Here is a 16610-nt window from a genome sequence, read left to right on the forward strand (position 1 = left end):
GGGTACATAAACAAGAGACCTGCTTCTCCAAAATGAACGTGTATGTATAAGCACGTCACTTGGCAGACTTCAAATATCAACACGTTCTGAAAGATGTGCTAAATTTACCAAATTACAGCACGTTACCAAGAGCGTGCATATTCCTCCCTCTACTGGATCAAGTCTGACAGCACAACTAACTGTACTGCAATTGCTGGCTTACGAGAGTCCATACAAACTCCTTCTCACAGCTCTCACCTTCATAACGCCTACGGTCAGTTTAGCTACGTAAGATTCCTGTCTACGTGATGTTCTCATTTCCAGAACTCAAGACTAAAGGATCTCAATTTACTATTTTTTTTTTAAACTAAATTAAACAACGTTTTAGTGACAAAATTGAAGGCAGACGTCTGACCAGCATGAAGCCAGGATCAAATTAAGATGTAACAGCAACGTGTCCCTTGCGGTGTTTGATTGTTTTGCATACACGGATAAACAGAAAGCTACATACGGGCGGGTAAGTGGAAGCTCCTGGCAGCTTCCAGAGCAGAGCTCCTTGCACATTCGCTGCAAGCAAAGCGCTGCGCGCACCTAAAAGCACTCCGAGCCCCAGATAGGGGCAGCTCATTGACTTTTCCAGCACATTCCCCCCAGAGGCGGCACTTACAGCTGCTGCGTCTGCACGTCGCTCCCTGCAGCTCCTCCGGCTCTCCTCCTCAATTCACCGGGAATGGCAAGAGGCGCACGGCCGGCCTTCGTATCGCTGCGCCGGAGCGCGTTGCGCTCTCACCGCGTGCAGCCGCGGGGAAGGTCGAGGCACGGGCGGTCTCGTGTGCGACCGTTATCCGGGACAAGCGCCACCGGCGAGCGGGCAGCGCCATGAGCGGGCAGCCTCCGCAGCGGCCGCGCTATTTCCCTCATTTCCACGACCGCCCCGAGCCCGACGGCGGCCCGTGGAAGACCTTGACGGCTGCGTGCTGGCCGAGGCAGTCCCCGTCTCCCTCCGGGGTTTCCCGCTCGTCCGCGGAGCTGGCGCCCATCGACTACGAACCGCTGCGCTTCTTCAGCCCCCCGGCGGCCGAGGAGAGAGCGGCGAAGCCGTCCGACGAGGCGTCGCGGCTGGAGGAGGAGATCTGCGAGCTGGGCATCCGCGTGAAGGAGCTGGAGCTGCTCGCCCTCATCGGCGAAGACTTCGACGCGCAGCAGTGTGCGTGAGGCTGTTAGTCCTGCAAAGCAGCCCAGGGCTTAGCAAAGAGAGCCAAAGCGCTCAACGTAAAGGGAGTTGGTCGGTCCGAGAGGTACCAACCTCCAGCAGCCAGGCCCTGCAGCTGCAAAGCATCACGGGTGTAAAGAAACGGCCAGTAGTGGCCGCAGGTGGTCAAAGGCTTAGGGAAAAAAAAGAAAAAAAATTAAATGAGTTTGGCGTTTTTATTTCCGAACCTACCGGGTGGAGCAGCTCAGAGTGGCGTGGGAGGGCTGCGGGAAGGACGTCTTCTCCCCAGGGCCACAGAGAGCATCATGGGGCACACACTGGAAGGAAAATCCCAAGTTGTGATGTGCAGTTTGCATACACTACTTTTTAGAACGCTAAAATCATGGTGGGATTTCCTCCTCCTCCCCTTCCCCCCCCAGTCATAGCAATACAGTTCAATACTTGTTAGTGTCAGCACATTTGAGAAACTTCAGGATTTCAGATATTTGCTAAACAAGAAATGCTACAGAAAGTTACTAACTTGCCTCACAAATTACTACTTTTTTTTTTTTTAATAAACAGTTGGTGACCAATTGTTTTTCATTCCTGTTTAGATAAACTTTTGAAGGCACAGAGAGAAGAAAAGATAGAATGCTTGAAAGCAGTGAAGAAACAGAAGCTGCAGCCCCCAGTGTGATGGAGTTGTGTCTTCTGGATGTTCCGTACTATGGAGTATTTTAATGGATCTTCCATAGTATTCCTTTATTAAATTAAAATTTGTTATATTCTCTTGTTAACAATTTTTGTCATTTCTCTGGTAGGAGATATTGATAACACTGACATATGTTTCAACAGCCTTCTAAAGACTGTAAGCAAATGGGGTGCATAACGCTTACCTCGAAAACACTCAGAAATTAACAGTGCTGATGTCAGGATTCCCAGAAGTTCAGTGATGAGGTTCAAGACACAAGGAGCAGAGAAGTAGTAATCCTAATCCAGAGCAGCTTTGTTTCACCCTTAATTTTAAGTACTTAAGTGCAGCTGAGAGCCACATAAATACAATTAGAAGTCCTCTGCCTCTAATGGAGCTTTAGGAAACTTTTGTGATAGCACAAAAATCTGTTGCAAACAAAAATAATTTCTTAAGTGTAGCACCAAACTGTAGATATGACAGGTTAAGTTGATTTCTAACAGAACAGTTGTAAAACATTTGATTTCCAGTTAGTTTATTATTTTAGGACTAATAGCACATAGGATAAAGCCAAGGGCAGCTTTAGGAGTGACAACTACCTCGTGTTTGGAAAGAGAGACGAACAGGTTGAGAGAGCAATAATTAACTACAGATCTGGAGAACATTTGATACTGCATGGTATCAAAAATAACACTATTAAGAATTAGACAAGCTCTTTAGACCAATACAGTTTTTGGTAGATATCAATTGCTTTTTCTTGCTCTAATTCAAGTGCAGTAGGTGGCAGTATGAAATAAGAGTGAATTGCTACCACTGTGGAAGCAGTCATATTTTGACAAGCAGCTTTTTTTTTTTTTTAAAAAAAAAAAAAAAGAAAAATAGAATCACAGAATCACAAGGTTGGAAACGACCTGCAAGATCATCTAGTCCAACCACCCTCCCATTCCTATCAGTACCACAAGCACTAAACCATCTCTCGTAGCTCCTCATCCAGGCACCTCTTGAACACTACCAGGGACGGAGACTCCACCACCTCCCTGGGCAGCCATTCCAGTGCCTGACCACTCTCTGAGAGAAAAAGTTTCTCCTAATATCCAACCTAAACCTCCTCTGGTATAACTTCTGGCCATTTCCTCAGGTCCTACTATTTGCCTGGAAGAAGAGGCCAGACCCTTTTGCACCACAACCTCCCTTCAGGAAGTTGTAGAGTGCAGTGAGGTCTCCCCTGAGCCTCCTCTTCTCCAGACTGAACAATCCCAGCTCCCTCAGCCGCTCCTCATAAGACTTGTGCTCCAGACCCCTCACCAGTTTCGTTGCCCTTCTCTGGACACGTTCCAGGGCCTCAATGTCTTTCTTGTAGTGAGGGGCCCAAAACTGAACACAGTACTCGAGGTGCGGCCTCACCAGTGCTGAGTACAGGGGGACGATCACCTCCCTGCTCCTGCTGGCCACACTATTTCTAATGCAGGCCAGGATGCCGTTGGCCCTCTTGGCCACCTGGGCACACTGTCGGCTCATGTTCAGCCGACCATCAACCAACACCCCCAGGTCCCTTTCCTCTTCACATTCATCCAGCCACTCATCCCCAAGCCTGTAACGCTGCATGGGGTTGTTGTGGCCAAAGTGCAGGACCCGACACTTGGCCTTGTTGAACCTCATCCCATTCACCTCGGCCCAGCGATCCAGCTTATCTAGATCCCTCTGCAGGGCCTCCCTGCCCTCAGGCAGATCGACACCACCTCCCAACTTGGTGTCATCTGCAAACTTACTCAGGGTACACTCAATCCCTTCATCTAAGTCGTCAATGAAGATATTAAACAGGATGAGCCCCAGTACCGACCCCTGGGGGACACCACTTGTAACAGGTCTCCAGCTGGACTTCACTCCATTGACCACCACCCGTTGAGCACGGCCCTCCAGCCAGTTCCTTATCCAACGGCGGGTAAAACTGTCCAGGCCATGGGCAGCCAGTTTCCGCAGAAGGATACTGTGAGAGACCATGTCAAAGGCTTTGCTATTTGTTATTTGCAAATAACTACATTTTAATCTATGCTTTAAATTGTATTAAAGTTGATCAGCTGAGAAGCATTTCAGCACAATCTGATATCAAAATCTTATTTCCTACCGCTGCTTTTGTTTCTTTCCTCTTGCTCTTTCCAGACAGATTTTGATCTACACTACAGCGGCTTCACGTTTAAAAAATAAATAATTCCAGTTCATAACTTCCATTTGTCAATCACCATGCTGTAATAACCTTTATCAGAGAAGCTGGGAAATCTTAAATCGAATCTTACCCTCCACAATTGCCATCGTCCTCCTGAGGTCTCCACCAGTACGGCAATTCACAGTTCACCTGCTAATTAACATGCTTTTTAACGAAGCAAAGCAATAGTTAGCAGACCCATGGGTCTTCATTCCAAATAGGGACCACACCTGAAGCTGCGCTGGATGGAGCAGGGATCCTTGGAGCACTGCCCTGCCTGTCTGCAGCACGACCTGGATGCTCTGCCACAGGCATAGCTGCAACATGGCCCAGGCTGAGGGGAGCCAGAGCCTCTCAGGCCACTGGGACAGAAAGTGGAGCTGTCTAAGGAGCTTGGCCAGGTGCCTCCGGGTGCCCTCAAGGGCCCACAGCCTGAGGCGCACTTGCAGCTTTACAAGAGAATTTAACAGAGTTAAATCAGAGAAGTTAACAGAGAATTTCTCCAGTTATAATACAAATGCATGGTTTGCTCTCTCTGTCCTCCATCTGTTTTCAAGCTATTCTTTAGGCCCACCCTGGCACCTTTTAATTGCGACTTAGTTCTTTAGAGCCTAATTAACTCTGTGCTTCTGACTAAATATCTCTGCCCACCAGTCAGCGTTTTGTAACTTGTTTCACTTGAGACAGCAACACTGCAATTAACTACTAAAGTGGACTAATTAGCTGATGGCTTTCACCCTAATTGCTTGGGTCTGGTCAGCACATAGTTAACAGAGGTGGAGCCCACAGAAGGCAGCTGGTATGTTTTTTGGCTGGTGGTTTTTTTTTTTTTTTTTTTTTTTTTTTTTTTTAAACATCTCAGGACATCACACCCTCAAAAGACCCACAGGCAACCTCAAGGGCAAGCTTTTCTCAGCATTTCTGTTAGCCTGCTCCCTGTGTTTGATAATTGTGGGGTGGAGAAATTCTCACATTTCACAGAAACAGCACAACCACAGATATTTATCTCTTTCCAGTCAGATCTGAGAGGCTGAGTCAGTAAATACATAAAAGGTAGATCTTGGGTGCCTGAAGAACCAGATAGGTACCAATACCTTGAAAATCTAGGGGGCATCTCTCTAGGGAAAATCATTTGTTTGACATGCCAAAACAAGGCAGAAGGCTTTACCTTGGCCAGCTTCAGCCCCAGCAGTGTGTTCTCAGGGTACCTTGGTCAAAGTCCTTTTATCAAAGCTTCTCAGGGTCCCAAGGTCATCAAAGCATGGTGGCTGTCTTCTCTGGAAGGCCAGTTTGGCCTTCTCTTCACAAAGCAGCTCTTAAAAAAATAACTTGGAGAAAAATAATAGGAAATTCTATACAACGTTTCTGCCCGGAATTAAATCACTGCCAGTATCTTTAGCTAGAAATATTTAATGGATTTGTGTGCACGAATTTAGAGAGAAATAAGTTCTACAAATACCCTGAGCAAACAACCAGTTGTAAGTAATGAAGCATACACTGATTGCCGCTTGGCTGTGAACACTTCACCTTTTTCTTCTGTTTTCACCTGACCTTGTTACATCCAGTAATTTGCTCTCATCTCTGTAGGCACTGTTTGTTTTTTCTTTCAAATCAGCACATCTCAAAACTGATTGTTTCCTTTATAAAAATAATCATATTTAAACTAAATATTAGAATATTTGAATATTAAAGTAAATATTAGAATATTAGTGTTCTTACTGCACACCTTTTATTCTCAAAGCATATATCATCTATTTTTCAACTGTTTCTGTTATCTTAGACTGTTCAGGAAAGTTTAAACCTAACATTTAGATTCTGACACAGTTCAAGTCTTTTCCTGTCACATGCAGGAAATAAATATTTGGCTATGATTTGGATGCATGGGCAAAAGTCTCAAAATATAAGTAGGTTGCTCCATTTCACTTCCAGTTCTTAACAAAGAAAGCTTCTCAGAAAGCATCTTCTCAGCCAACCTGACGGCTGAGCAGTACCAGTTATCTTGCCGAGAGCACAGTGCCTACAGCTGCAATGACAGTCATGTGCTCTCAGGTCTTTCACTAGGAAACCTCAGCTGCTTTATGATGGCAAACATTAGATAGAAAGCCATTGGAAAGCAAGAATGCATTTCAGCTTTAAAATAAAGTATTTTACATCGAGCAGTTGGGCCCATCAAGTTTCAAGCAGTTCCTTTATTTTAGAGTGTAGAATGTTAAAATTCTCCAAATAGAGACTCTGGATTATTACAGTGGATCATTAGAATGTAAATTAATCTTGAAGCAAAGCTGCCTTAATTATTTCTGGGACAGATTACAGAGGAAATCAAAAGCACTAAGCTATCATAAAATAACTTCTCTGTTTTCAGTACTGAATGCTGCCTGGCAGAATCGCCTGCCCTGAATATTCAGTGCTAACATACACAAGGCAGGGACATCAAGAGCAGCACTTAATTCTAGAAATTCTGGCCTCTCTGGATTGCTTGGGTTACTGACACCTACATAATGAATGTAAGTTAATTGGAGGCGCTCATCAGGAAGAGTTTCTAGCAGCCAATGAGCGGAGCACTCGGCCTTTCTAAGGAAACATCGAATGATTAACAACACAAGTCAGTTAAAATATATTTGCAAAATAGGCTGAGATTTTGGTCTATCTTGAGAAAACACAGAACAATCCCTTGAGCCAATTTAAGCACTCAGTGACAACTTAGATATATATATATATATATATAACAGTATCCTAACTACGCCATCTGTCCAGAACCATAGCAGTGATATATGTTAGAATCTTCACTTCTATGTTGGGAAGATCCTTTCCTACCTCTTTTTGATTCTGAAACCACAAGGGAGAGGAAAGGGAAGATGTCTTCCTTGTAGAAAATGAACTTTTTATCTCAAATTTCTTGCGCCACAAATCACACAAACCGTCCAACACACATACCTGTATTTTCTTTTCTCATTTCACTTCAGGCTGATAGCAAATTAAACTTAGGCCTGAATATATACTTATGAAAACAACAGAAACTGAATAATAAAAAGACGACAACAAACAGGAAATGAAAGCAAGGACAAAAATTTACAAAGGAAACAGAGGATTACAAGATGTCCTCAAAATCACTGTGTTTGCAGATTACTCTTCTGCTCACCTCTGGAAGGCAGCAAATACATCTCTTCAGAGAGAGCACCACTGCTGCATTTCACTATTTTATCCTCTGGAGATTTTTAAATTCCCTCCCTGTCCTTTGCCAGGTTCACCCCTGAGAGCACAACTGATGGTATCTCTACATAGGCCCAGAAGTCTGGCTGGTTCAACCAAAAGGCGTGCTCATGCTTAAAGGCAGCTGATCTACAGAAGAGGACACAGCAGGAAGAATCACTAAGTAGCAACATAGATTTTAAGACATCTTTTATTTAATGTGCAAAGTTGCCAAGAATTAACATGTACAACTTCAACTAAGCTATTGCAACTAACATGAAAAAAAAACTACGCTACACAGAGATAAACTTCATTTCTGGAATCACCTTACACTTAAGAGTACAAACAAAGCCAGTTGGTAATGACCCAGAACATCTGAATTGTCTCCTCCTTAGTGATATGTAAAATTCAAATTCGGGTACAGGCAACTTTTGTAATTGCAAAAGGAACCAGCTCTTGGAGATCTCCTTTCCAATTGCATAATATAATATATTAAGTGATTATTTTTCTTCTTTTTCAGTTTAGTCTTTAGACATGGCTTTCCAAATCACTCTCACTTCTGCAACTCTAACTGACTTTAGAAACAACCTAATATAAGCATGTCCAGCTGAAACACACTTAAATATTTTAGTTATTCTCAGATGCAGCCATTACAGTTTAGTTGAATCAAGCTGTGAGTAACAAAGATAACGTGGATACTTGTAATAATGCAGAGCCGGTCCTTTCTGTAACTCAAAGACGCAAGAGAAGTTCATGTCATCAATGTGAGATGTGCTGCATGGGGAGTGACAATTTATGTATTTGATATAGCACCTCTGTAAGAAAAAAAAAAAAAAGTAGAAGCTGTTGTTAGAAAGTCTTCCTACAGTATGCTGAAATAGTATCAAGAGGTTTTTATTCCCTATATTTTAATGCTGCCAAAGGATTGGATAACCTACAGTCCTGACCAATTACCAAGCTGCATGAAATAATAAACAATGGTTCATACTGACGTGTCAGCTTCCGCTCCAGGGTTCCACTGTTCCTAACCTTATCAGTTAGATGAGCCCCTCACGAGCAAGGTGAGGAGGGGCAGCACCTTTACCATGCTTTAAAGATAGCAATGCTGAGGCACAGCCAGATTACGTGCTTTGCCCAGGACCAAGCCAGAACTGGAAAAATGACAACTGAAGTCCAAGTTCCTAATTTCCAGTTATCCATAACCAGCTACTACCCTGTCTTCGCACAATTGCAAGATACTTAAAATGGTTAAACCACTGTGAGAATATTGGATCAATCCCACTCTCCTCGAAGCAAATGTTTTTTCAGTAACTTCAATGGAAGACTACCAGTATTCATGTCACCATAATGACACTGTCAGCATCACACAGTGGTAAACAGGACAAAGCCATGCAGCGTCACAGGTAATTAAAAATGGCATTACGTACGTTAGTCAATACCTCTGTCACCCCTGCTGTACCTCAACAAGCTAAAGAGTGCAGCTGTCTGACAATAGTAACACAAAAGCAAAATTCAAAATACACAGATGCAGAGAAAAAAAACTGCTGAATAAAAATGGAGAGTCAAATAGGGCAGGAATATCTGTGCTGTGCACACTGCCTTAACTAGACCCAAAGAACTCCTCAGAACAGCTCCTCCAAGGAGCTCTTACTGCTGGATTGCTCAGTCCTAAACCAACATCCATGCCTTGGTAAGATGAGCTCCATTTCATTTTCTCTATCTAATTTACCTTGAGTACAATTTGAAGAACTCAATACCCACACAAAAGCTTTGTTGGCCTCCCCACCATAGGGAGTAATATTAAAATTAATTTATCTGAAGTAATCAATTAATCTGGAGGGTTTTTTTTGTTGTTGTTGTTGTTTGTTTGTTTTACTGTTAGCAGTGTTGAAATCAGTAGATAAAGGAAAAGGCAAAGAATAAACTTCAATTTTCCTTCCATTTGTATCTCATTCATAATTCTGAAATAGAATACACTCTTAACATTTCTATTTTAACATTTCTATTTTTCTACTGCCTCAACAAATAACGAAATTAAAAGCTAACAAAAAACATAAAATTGATTCCAAGCAGTTAATTTCAGAGTCTTTGCTCCCCCATAGTTATCAGTCCCTAAATACTTGGTGTCCATTCACTACTGAAACAGGTGATTTAGTATCTGTCCCTCACTACAGTCACTTGTATCTTAGATGCTACTAAATGCCTGGCATAGGCTGCTGTATTCTGCTGCATCACATCTCAAAGTATGCACTGGTGAACATGATCTAAAAGCCGCTGAATCGCTGTAAGAATCCAGAGTGAAGAACCCACACGTTTCGGTTTTAATAGCTTAAGAAGTTAATCACGTATGCAGACATTCTTTTGTCATTCCAGGTGACACTGGAGCCTGCAAAGAGTCAGTACTCCTTGCCAGGTAGACTTAAACACCAGTGTGTTACACCATGTTGAGACACTGCTTTACAGAACACAGAAATGCACTGCGCCACAGCTGAAGGATAAACTCTGGAAAAATAAAATCACCTCCTCCATAAATATCAAGCTGAGTGGAATTAACTTTCTCTATTGTTTACAATTCTTGGGCCCCATTATTGCCTCGTATGTGCAGTGTTACAACACTATTTACAGATTACAGTACATTTTCAAGTTATTCGAATTAATACCATCAAGCTTGGAAATTCAAAAGTTCAGGCACTTCTTAAAATAATTATTTTTTTATCAAATGCAAAAGAATGAAATCAGCGAAATATCTCTTCATGGTATTTGTAATTATTCTCAATACATCTGCTGGCCATTTGGCCACCTAGCAACTTAAAACATATTTCTTATCCACCTCAGAGCCCCACTAAACTCCCTGTCCCGACTCCCACGTGTCTTATGCAGCCCTGACCAAGATTTTCCTGGATAACAGGAATCCCCATGTGTGCAGTTTTCTGACTGCTTTCCATCCACAGGGCACTGCCAAACATTTTTGACACAGCACGCAGAATGCAACCAATACTTCTGATGAAATAATAATCAGTGTTCAATACAGTTATTCTCAATGAAGACACTGCAGACACGCCTTTACATCTTGGCCATCTTGAAACTTCCTTCTAAAGAGCAAATCAGTACCCAGTTCATTTACTGACCCAGATAAATATCATTTCCACAAGTAAACTTTTGCATTATTTATTGACAAGACAATGGCAACAGTTCATAAAAGCATTCTCAATGAGTGTTCATCCTCATTTTGCATTCCTACACTTTTAAAATGGGGGAAAAAAAATAACTATGAAGTATTTTGATAAGCAAAAAATAAAATCTTACACAGTCCTGGAGTTACTGCCAAAAGAATTAACGCATGAAAAAGTCTAGCACAGAAAGCTTAAGTAATCATTTGACATACTGAATCCATATAGCCCTGTTTCAAAATCTACACTATGCTTGTAAATAACATAGCAGAGAAGCTTGAGCTGATTTGTTGCTTTTCCAACTTGCATTGTTTTAAATAAAATGCTCAGTAGATCAGCAGCGCACATGGAGATATCACAGAGAACTAGGCAGATGCACCTACCCCCATGTACTTATTTTAAAAATTACACGTTATTTAGTCAAGAAAGCTGTATGTTTGTATTCTTTCAGAAGTGAAGTTGAGGGGAGAGAGGAAATAACTGATCCATGAGATACATTAATAGCATACTGAGAAGAAGGCTGCTGTTTCCCTGCACCCACTGTGACAAGTGGACCATCCTATCTCAGCAGACCAAGCTTTCCTGTTTTACAAAGCCCTTATAAAAGAAAAAAGACTGATACTATCAGTACGCTAACACATTGTCTGAACATCTACCCAAATGGTGTACTAAAATCTATGTAAGATGACCAACAACTTGGTGTTTCATTATGAGAGCTTACTCCAAGTAGCTGGAAAGCAGTCGTGAATTTTGGCAATTTTTCAGGTGGGGCTACACAGAATAAGCACAAAGGAGTGGAAGCCATAACTGACACACTCTCTTGTGATAGAATGAGTTTTAATTTATACTTATTGGTCATTAGCACTGAAAGCAATAAACCTTTCCAAGGAAAGCTGCTTTAAAGAATCATTTTCCAGTAGGTGTGACTTATCAAGCATCAGAAGAAGTCTTTGGTCTCGTTGACAGGCTATTAGAACTGTTAATTACCTGTTAATGTTCTTCATACTGTCTCACGCTTGCTCTTTTTATCCAATTGCACGTCAGTGAGAAATGGAAAGCCACTAAGATATGCTTATGTACATGAAAAACACGATCAAGACCATCACTGATTTACAGTAACCTTGTTCCACCACACTCAGAGCTGCATACACACGGGCAGGATGTGCAAGGTCAGCTAAATGAAGCAACTCCTTGTGCCAGCTCCAAAAAATATCATTGCTCTTAAAGTTCCCTCAGACTCCTAGAAGCAAGCACTGAGTTGTCATATTTACAACGCAGGCCTGAAAAATATACGTTCAAAAGTAATTCATCCTTTACAGACATCTTGAATTGTGCCAAAAATTGCAATTAGTTTTTATGTACCACCCCTTAAAGGAGACAGAGGCCTCACTTCAGTTCTACTACTGACTTCAATGCTGCTTTCTCCACTTGCTTTGCATTTAATCTTCCTCACATTCACTTTCCTCCATGCCTCCCCTTATTAAAAGTCAGTGTGGATAAAAAATAAAGATCGCTTATAACAATTTCCCCATTTCTATATAGGATTTACATGCACTTCCATCCACAGAATGGAATCAGATACAAAAGTTGTTCATATTTCTGCAGTGTGTTTGACCTCCTCACAAAAGTATACTTTACTTCAAAAACGACTGCCAAAGAATGCCCTCTTATCCCCTTAAAGTGACTCTTCTACTCATGCCAATAAAACACTACACACAGTATATGCACTTACAGAGAGTGGCCATTACACACCTACTGAGAAATAATTCTATGTGCGTTTTACTTGCAGATGTTTCTAGTAATGATTTACAAATCTGGATACAACTATTGGTTTGAACATAAACATGTCTGTACACAGAAAACAATATTTTCACCTTAACATCTGGCAACATTTCAAAGAAAATTGGGGCACTTAGTAGAAAAGTGAATATGACAGGAATACAGTCTGATGAGATCATAGCATTAAACATGTATACTTTCTTTTTGGAAATCAATACTGAAAAACTATAGTCTAATTGTAGCCATACAAAATGTTTATTATTTTACAAATTATTTGTACACTATATTTTCACTTTATCATTGCTTTGTGCTCAGACAGAATAAATATTACAGCATGTTTTTCTTACACAGGAATGTCCTTACTGTCTTGGTATAATCTTACTTTGTACGTCAAAAAAATACAGAAACATATTACAAATAAGATAGAAAGCCATTATGAACGAAGAACGTAAAACGTCTTTGTGAATAAAGTGCACCACAATGGTTTCAGAGGGATGATTCAGGGGATATTCAGTAGACTGCACATCATCAGTACAATACCAAACAAAATTAATTTTGGAAGTCTAACAGGTCTTCCTCAGTTGTATGAGGAGTACTTGGTTTAACTTCACGGGAATAGTTTGTATTTCTAGAAGGATGTTTAAGAGGTTCTTCTGGTGTTAGGGTTTTCTATTTTGTTCATTTTGTTTGCATATGGGCATTCACACCCTGTAACATGCATGCAATTTCCAAACTTTTTCATTTTCAGTATGGCAGATAGATGCTAGGCTTTACATTAACACACTTTCTGATGGAACTACTAAATCACTGAAATCGAAGAATGGGTACAGATTTACAAACAGAGCTAAGTGTCCCAAAGATGCTGTTTAGATCTGGTACATCCTACCTCCTCTGACTCTTTTGGGGATACGTGGCATCATGAGCTTTCCCAGTCTGCAAGGCTGCTGCTGCGTCCACACATGCAGTTTTAAGATAACACTGCAAAACTCGAGTCAAAGACACAAATTTATTTCATAGGGTATTTCACTCCCATTGCATAGAAGGGCCTATCTACATACAAAATTTCACTGGAATAACTAGAATAATCACTCAAAATGTAAGTTAATAAAGCTGATGCCCAAAGCGGCTGACACAATTTAACGCAGATTTCCCTTACCGAGGCAGCTTAATCTGGTTATGAACCAGCTCAGGCTAAATAACTGTAAGCTGCTCTTAAATTATGTCTGCACTTCTGTTACAGCAAATGAAAAATAAGCACAGGAGCGCTCAGGTGATTCTAGTGAAATTTGCACGTCTGAACAAAAGCTAACAGAAAAGCTCAGCCTTGCTCTCAGAGAGCTGAGTTCCCACTGAAGCCAAACAGAACACACCACTTTATGGCATGCTGAGTTTGGCCCTTTATTTTTAAGTTACTTTTAAACACAACATTTTTAGGCAGCTATTAACACAAAAAGACATTTGGATGTCTTGTATTACATGGATTAGATCAGTATTAATTAGCTGACAGGTAAATGAGATGATAGCCTGTCTTTAGCAAACTTGTATTTACACAAGAGATCCAGTTTCTTTGGTTGCTCAGTGTCCAAGTCACCCAAATGTGTATTTGTGTATACCAGATGCTGCATGTTAATATTGATCATTAAAATTATTTCTCTGTTTTTGTTTTCTTGTTTTTTTTTTTTTTTGCACTTGGTTTATGGAAATTTTCCAACTATTGCAGACCAGTCACTTGTATAAACATACAGCAAGTATATACATTGAGATTACAAAAATACATTTTATTTATATTTGATTTTTAAATCATAAAAATGAAATTTCACACTAGTTTAAAGATCAGCTAGCATTCCTAAAGATTCTGCAATACCTCGGAGGTCTCAGAGCAGATGTCAGTATATTCTAGGATAACTATATATCATGATCTCTAACAGGGTTTATTATATAATCATTTGGGGGAAAAAATAGTGCTGTATTAAAAGTTTGTGCTTCATCAGTTTCTTCCTCTTTCCCCTGCTCTAGTCTCATACCTCTCATTTTACTGATGGCCAAAAAGCTAAACTAAGCTCTCTTTCTCACCTTGGTAAAGACCAAAGAAATTCAAGAAAATGAAATGATCAAACAAAATAACATAGGCAGTTGAGAATAACTAAATAACTTACTGAAATGAAGGACATTACCTTTAACTCCAGTTGACATCAGACATGCCCAATACAATGTATTTTGCAACAACTTCAGTTCCCAAAGCTAGTGGCCAAAGGAACTGAAAACAATTGTTCATCATCTCCAACTATTCTGTACAACTGCAAAAGACAAACTACTGTCCTATTCAACTGGTCTGATTTTCTTTCAGGATTGGATTCATACAATAATGCAGTTTAACTATTAGTTATTTTTATCTTGAGCAATGTACAGTCAGCATCATTTCCAGAAATGCCCTCTTGTTTCAAAGCACGCCAGTGTTTTTGTTAATCCATTTAACCGTATTCTTATTTACATGTTAATATAATAATCAGGTCCTCTACATTCAGAACTTCCTACATGTGTATACACTGTTCCAGACTGATCAACTGTGGCTTCAGGTAGCAATTCAGTAGATAGCATTATTTGAGAAAGAGAAAAAAGCACTGTGTCAAACAGAGGTTGTCTTGTACAAGCAGGTGTATTTACTATTCCAGGTTGGAAAGGCTTGCTCAAAGGTCTCATGTTTACCAGCTTCACATGCATTCAGAGTGAAAAGCCTGAATATAGAGCAAACACAAATAACCTTTTTTCATTTCTCCTGGAAACTTCTAGCACCAGTTTCCTTTGTTAGCTCTTCACAGATTGTGCTCTCTCACATAGAAAAAATCTCCATAACTCATCAGTGGCATTCATGGACAAGGTAACCATTAACTATCAAAATATCGTTAGTCTCCTCACAGTCTTCTCTTCTTTCACTTCTTTACACTGTAAATAGGATGAAAAGAATTGGGGCTATTCACAGGACATTTATTAGTATTACTTACTCATCTCAGATTCTTTTGGTTTGGTTACAGTCTCTAGAATGAAAAGGCTGCAGTGACGCAGATAAATTCAATCAACATTCTTTGCACAATGTCCCACAACAAAAAATTAATGAGGCTGCCATGCCTACCATGGCCTTTAGCTTGCTACTTTCCATCCGTTTTCTTCTTTAATCAAAGAAATAAGGTTTTGACATGTAGAAGACATTTTCTTCAGCAGCTCTGTATTTGGGCCTGCAACTGAAACATTGCATGGCACTGACATGTACAGCAGCATCTCTAGTGGTGATGGGTCACAGTATGAGTGCCAAGTGACAAACACTCGCATGTGATCAATATTATCCATTTCAAAGAGTTACCTTGCAGCATTTCCTCAGCTGGCAAGGAGAATACATATCTTCAGGGTCCTGCTGCTCTACTCTAAGTCATTTCATAGTGTTGACTGTTCAGATGGAGAAAAATGCCATCACTTTGCACAATTCACTGCAGGTTTATAAGTGAGAATTAAAGAGGTCACTTTCTTGGCTGCTTCAAGTTACATGATACAAATGCTGTGCACAAAAGACATTAAACCTGGAACTCAAACATATCTGTTTGCTTCTTGGCCAGTTTAGCAACTTCTTCTCTTATTGCCTTTACTAAGGCAGCTGTAGAAATGTTGGTGAGAGGAGCATCGGATGGGTCATTTTCTGTCAGGCTCTGTTGAGAAGCTGTGGCAGAGGGCAAAGGAGCTTGTTCCAAGCTGGGATGCATGCTTGCTGATTGGCTGTATTGGCGAGGCAGTCGTGAAGGAGAATTGTGTTGGTAGCGGGGCCTTGGATAAGCCTCGATGTATCCAGGGAGCGGAACCTGTAGAGCATCGTAATTACACCAAATTATACAGAACAATTTATCCTTAGTGCTGCCTGGCAGGTAACATAAACCTACACGGGGTAGAATAAGATGGACAGATAGGAACCTATAACGGGAATGTAAACTCTACATCCTGAAGTGTCAGCTGACAAATGTGCATCTTTGCATGTGCCATTTAAGCACACACATCAGTAAGACAGGTACTCAACTCAGTGTGGCAGCAGTGAACAACTAAATTTATTGTCACTGTAAAAAAACCAAGGAGGAGGCTTTTCTGAAAGCGTCCTCTCTTAAGTAGCCAGCTCTGCTGTACTTCAGGACTCTGAAAACCCAGTACAGAGGAATCTTCTGACCTGCAGCAATAAGGGGGGCTGTTTAGTCCTCGTGACTAATTTTCCTACACAAATCCACGATACCAGTTTTCAATTCACAGTAAACTTAAGTTCTCATTTTTTTTAATGCAGCAAATAAAAATAGCATTCATTTATATTTTGCAAAAGTCTAGAAAATAGATAGCTACAGCCCTCCATGTTAAAAGGTTTTATGCTGTGACAGA

General features: G+C 40.8%; 2 protein-coding genes across 10 annotated transcripts in view; one reads left to right on the top strand and one right to left on the bottom strand.

Annotated features, from left to right (window-relative positions):
* The first annotated feature begins 435 nt into the window (after positions 1-435).
* C6H11orf91 (chromosome 6 C11orf91 homolog) lies at positions 436-1997 on the top strand. Of its 2 annotated transcripts, none has more exons than XM_048948292.1 (2): positions 436-1186; positions 1786-1997. In XM_048948292.1, the coding sequence occupies exons 1-2, from the start codon at positions 859-861 to the stop codon at positions 1866-1868; spliced, it is 411 nt and encodes a 136-aa protein (XP_048804249.1). In that variant the 5' UTR covers positions 436-858; the 3' UTR covers positions 1869-1997. The 2 variants fall into 2 exon arrangements, 1 of the variants encoding a protein (XP_048804249.1); XR_007377667.1 differs by lacking the exon at positions 436-1186 and adding an exon at positions 1442-1577.
* Positions 1998-7481: 5484 nt separating this feature from the next.
* The window catches only part of KIAA1549L (KIAA1549 like), a 107107-nt gene continuing 97978 nt past the window's right edge, over positions 7482-16610 (bottom strand). For 7 of the 8 annotated variants that reach the window (XM_048948351.1, XM_048948352.1, XM_048948349.1 and 4 more), the window contains one exon: positions 12435-16051. In XM_048948351.1, the coding sequence (XP_048804308.1) occupies positions 15770-16051 (282 nt within the window). In that variant the 3' untranslated portion in view covers positions 12435-15769. Of the gene's footprint in view, positions 8070-12434; positions 16052-16610 lie in introns of those variants that run through there. The other variant, XM_048948346.1, reaches the window with a different exon arrangement.

Source organism: Lagopus muta, chromosome 6, assembly GCF_023343835.1.
Source record: "Lagopus muta isolate bLagMut1 chromosome 6, bLagMut1 primary, whole genome shotgun sequence".
In the NCBI taxonomy this organism is placed as follows: Eukaryota; Metazoa; Chordata; class Aves; order Galliformes; family Phasianidae; genus Lagopus; species Lagopus muta.

Coding starts and splice junctions, on each gene's coding strand:
- C6H11orf91 (XM_048948292.1), top strand. CDS start 859: ATGAGCGGGCAGCCTCCGCAGCGGCCGCGCTATTTCCCTCATTTCCAC. Junction 1,187..1,785: donor AGACTTCGACGCGCAGCAGT/GTGCGTGAGGCT, acceptor ATTCCTGTTTAG/ATAAACTTTTGAAGGCACAG.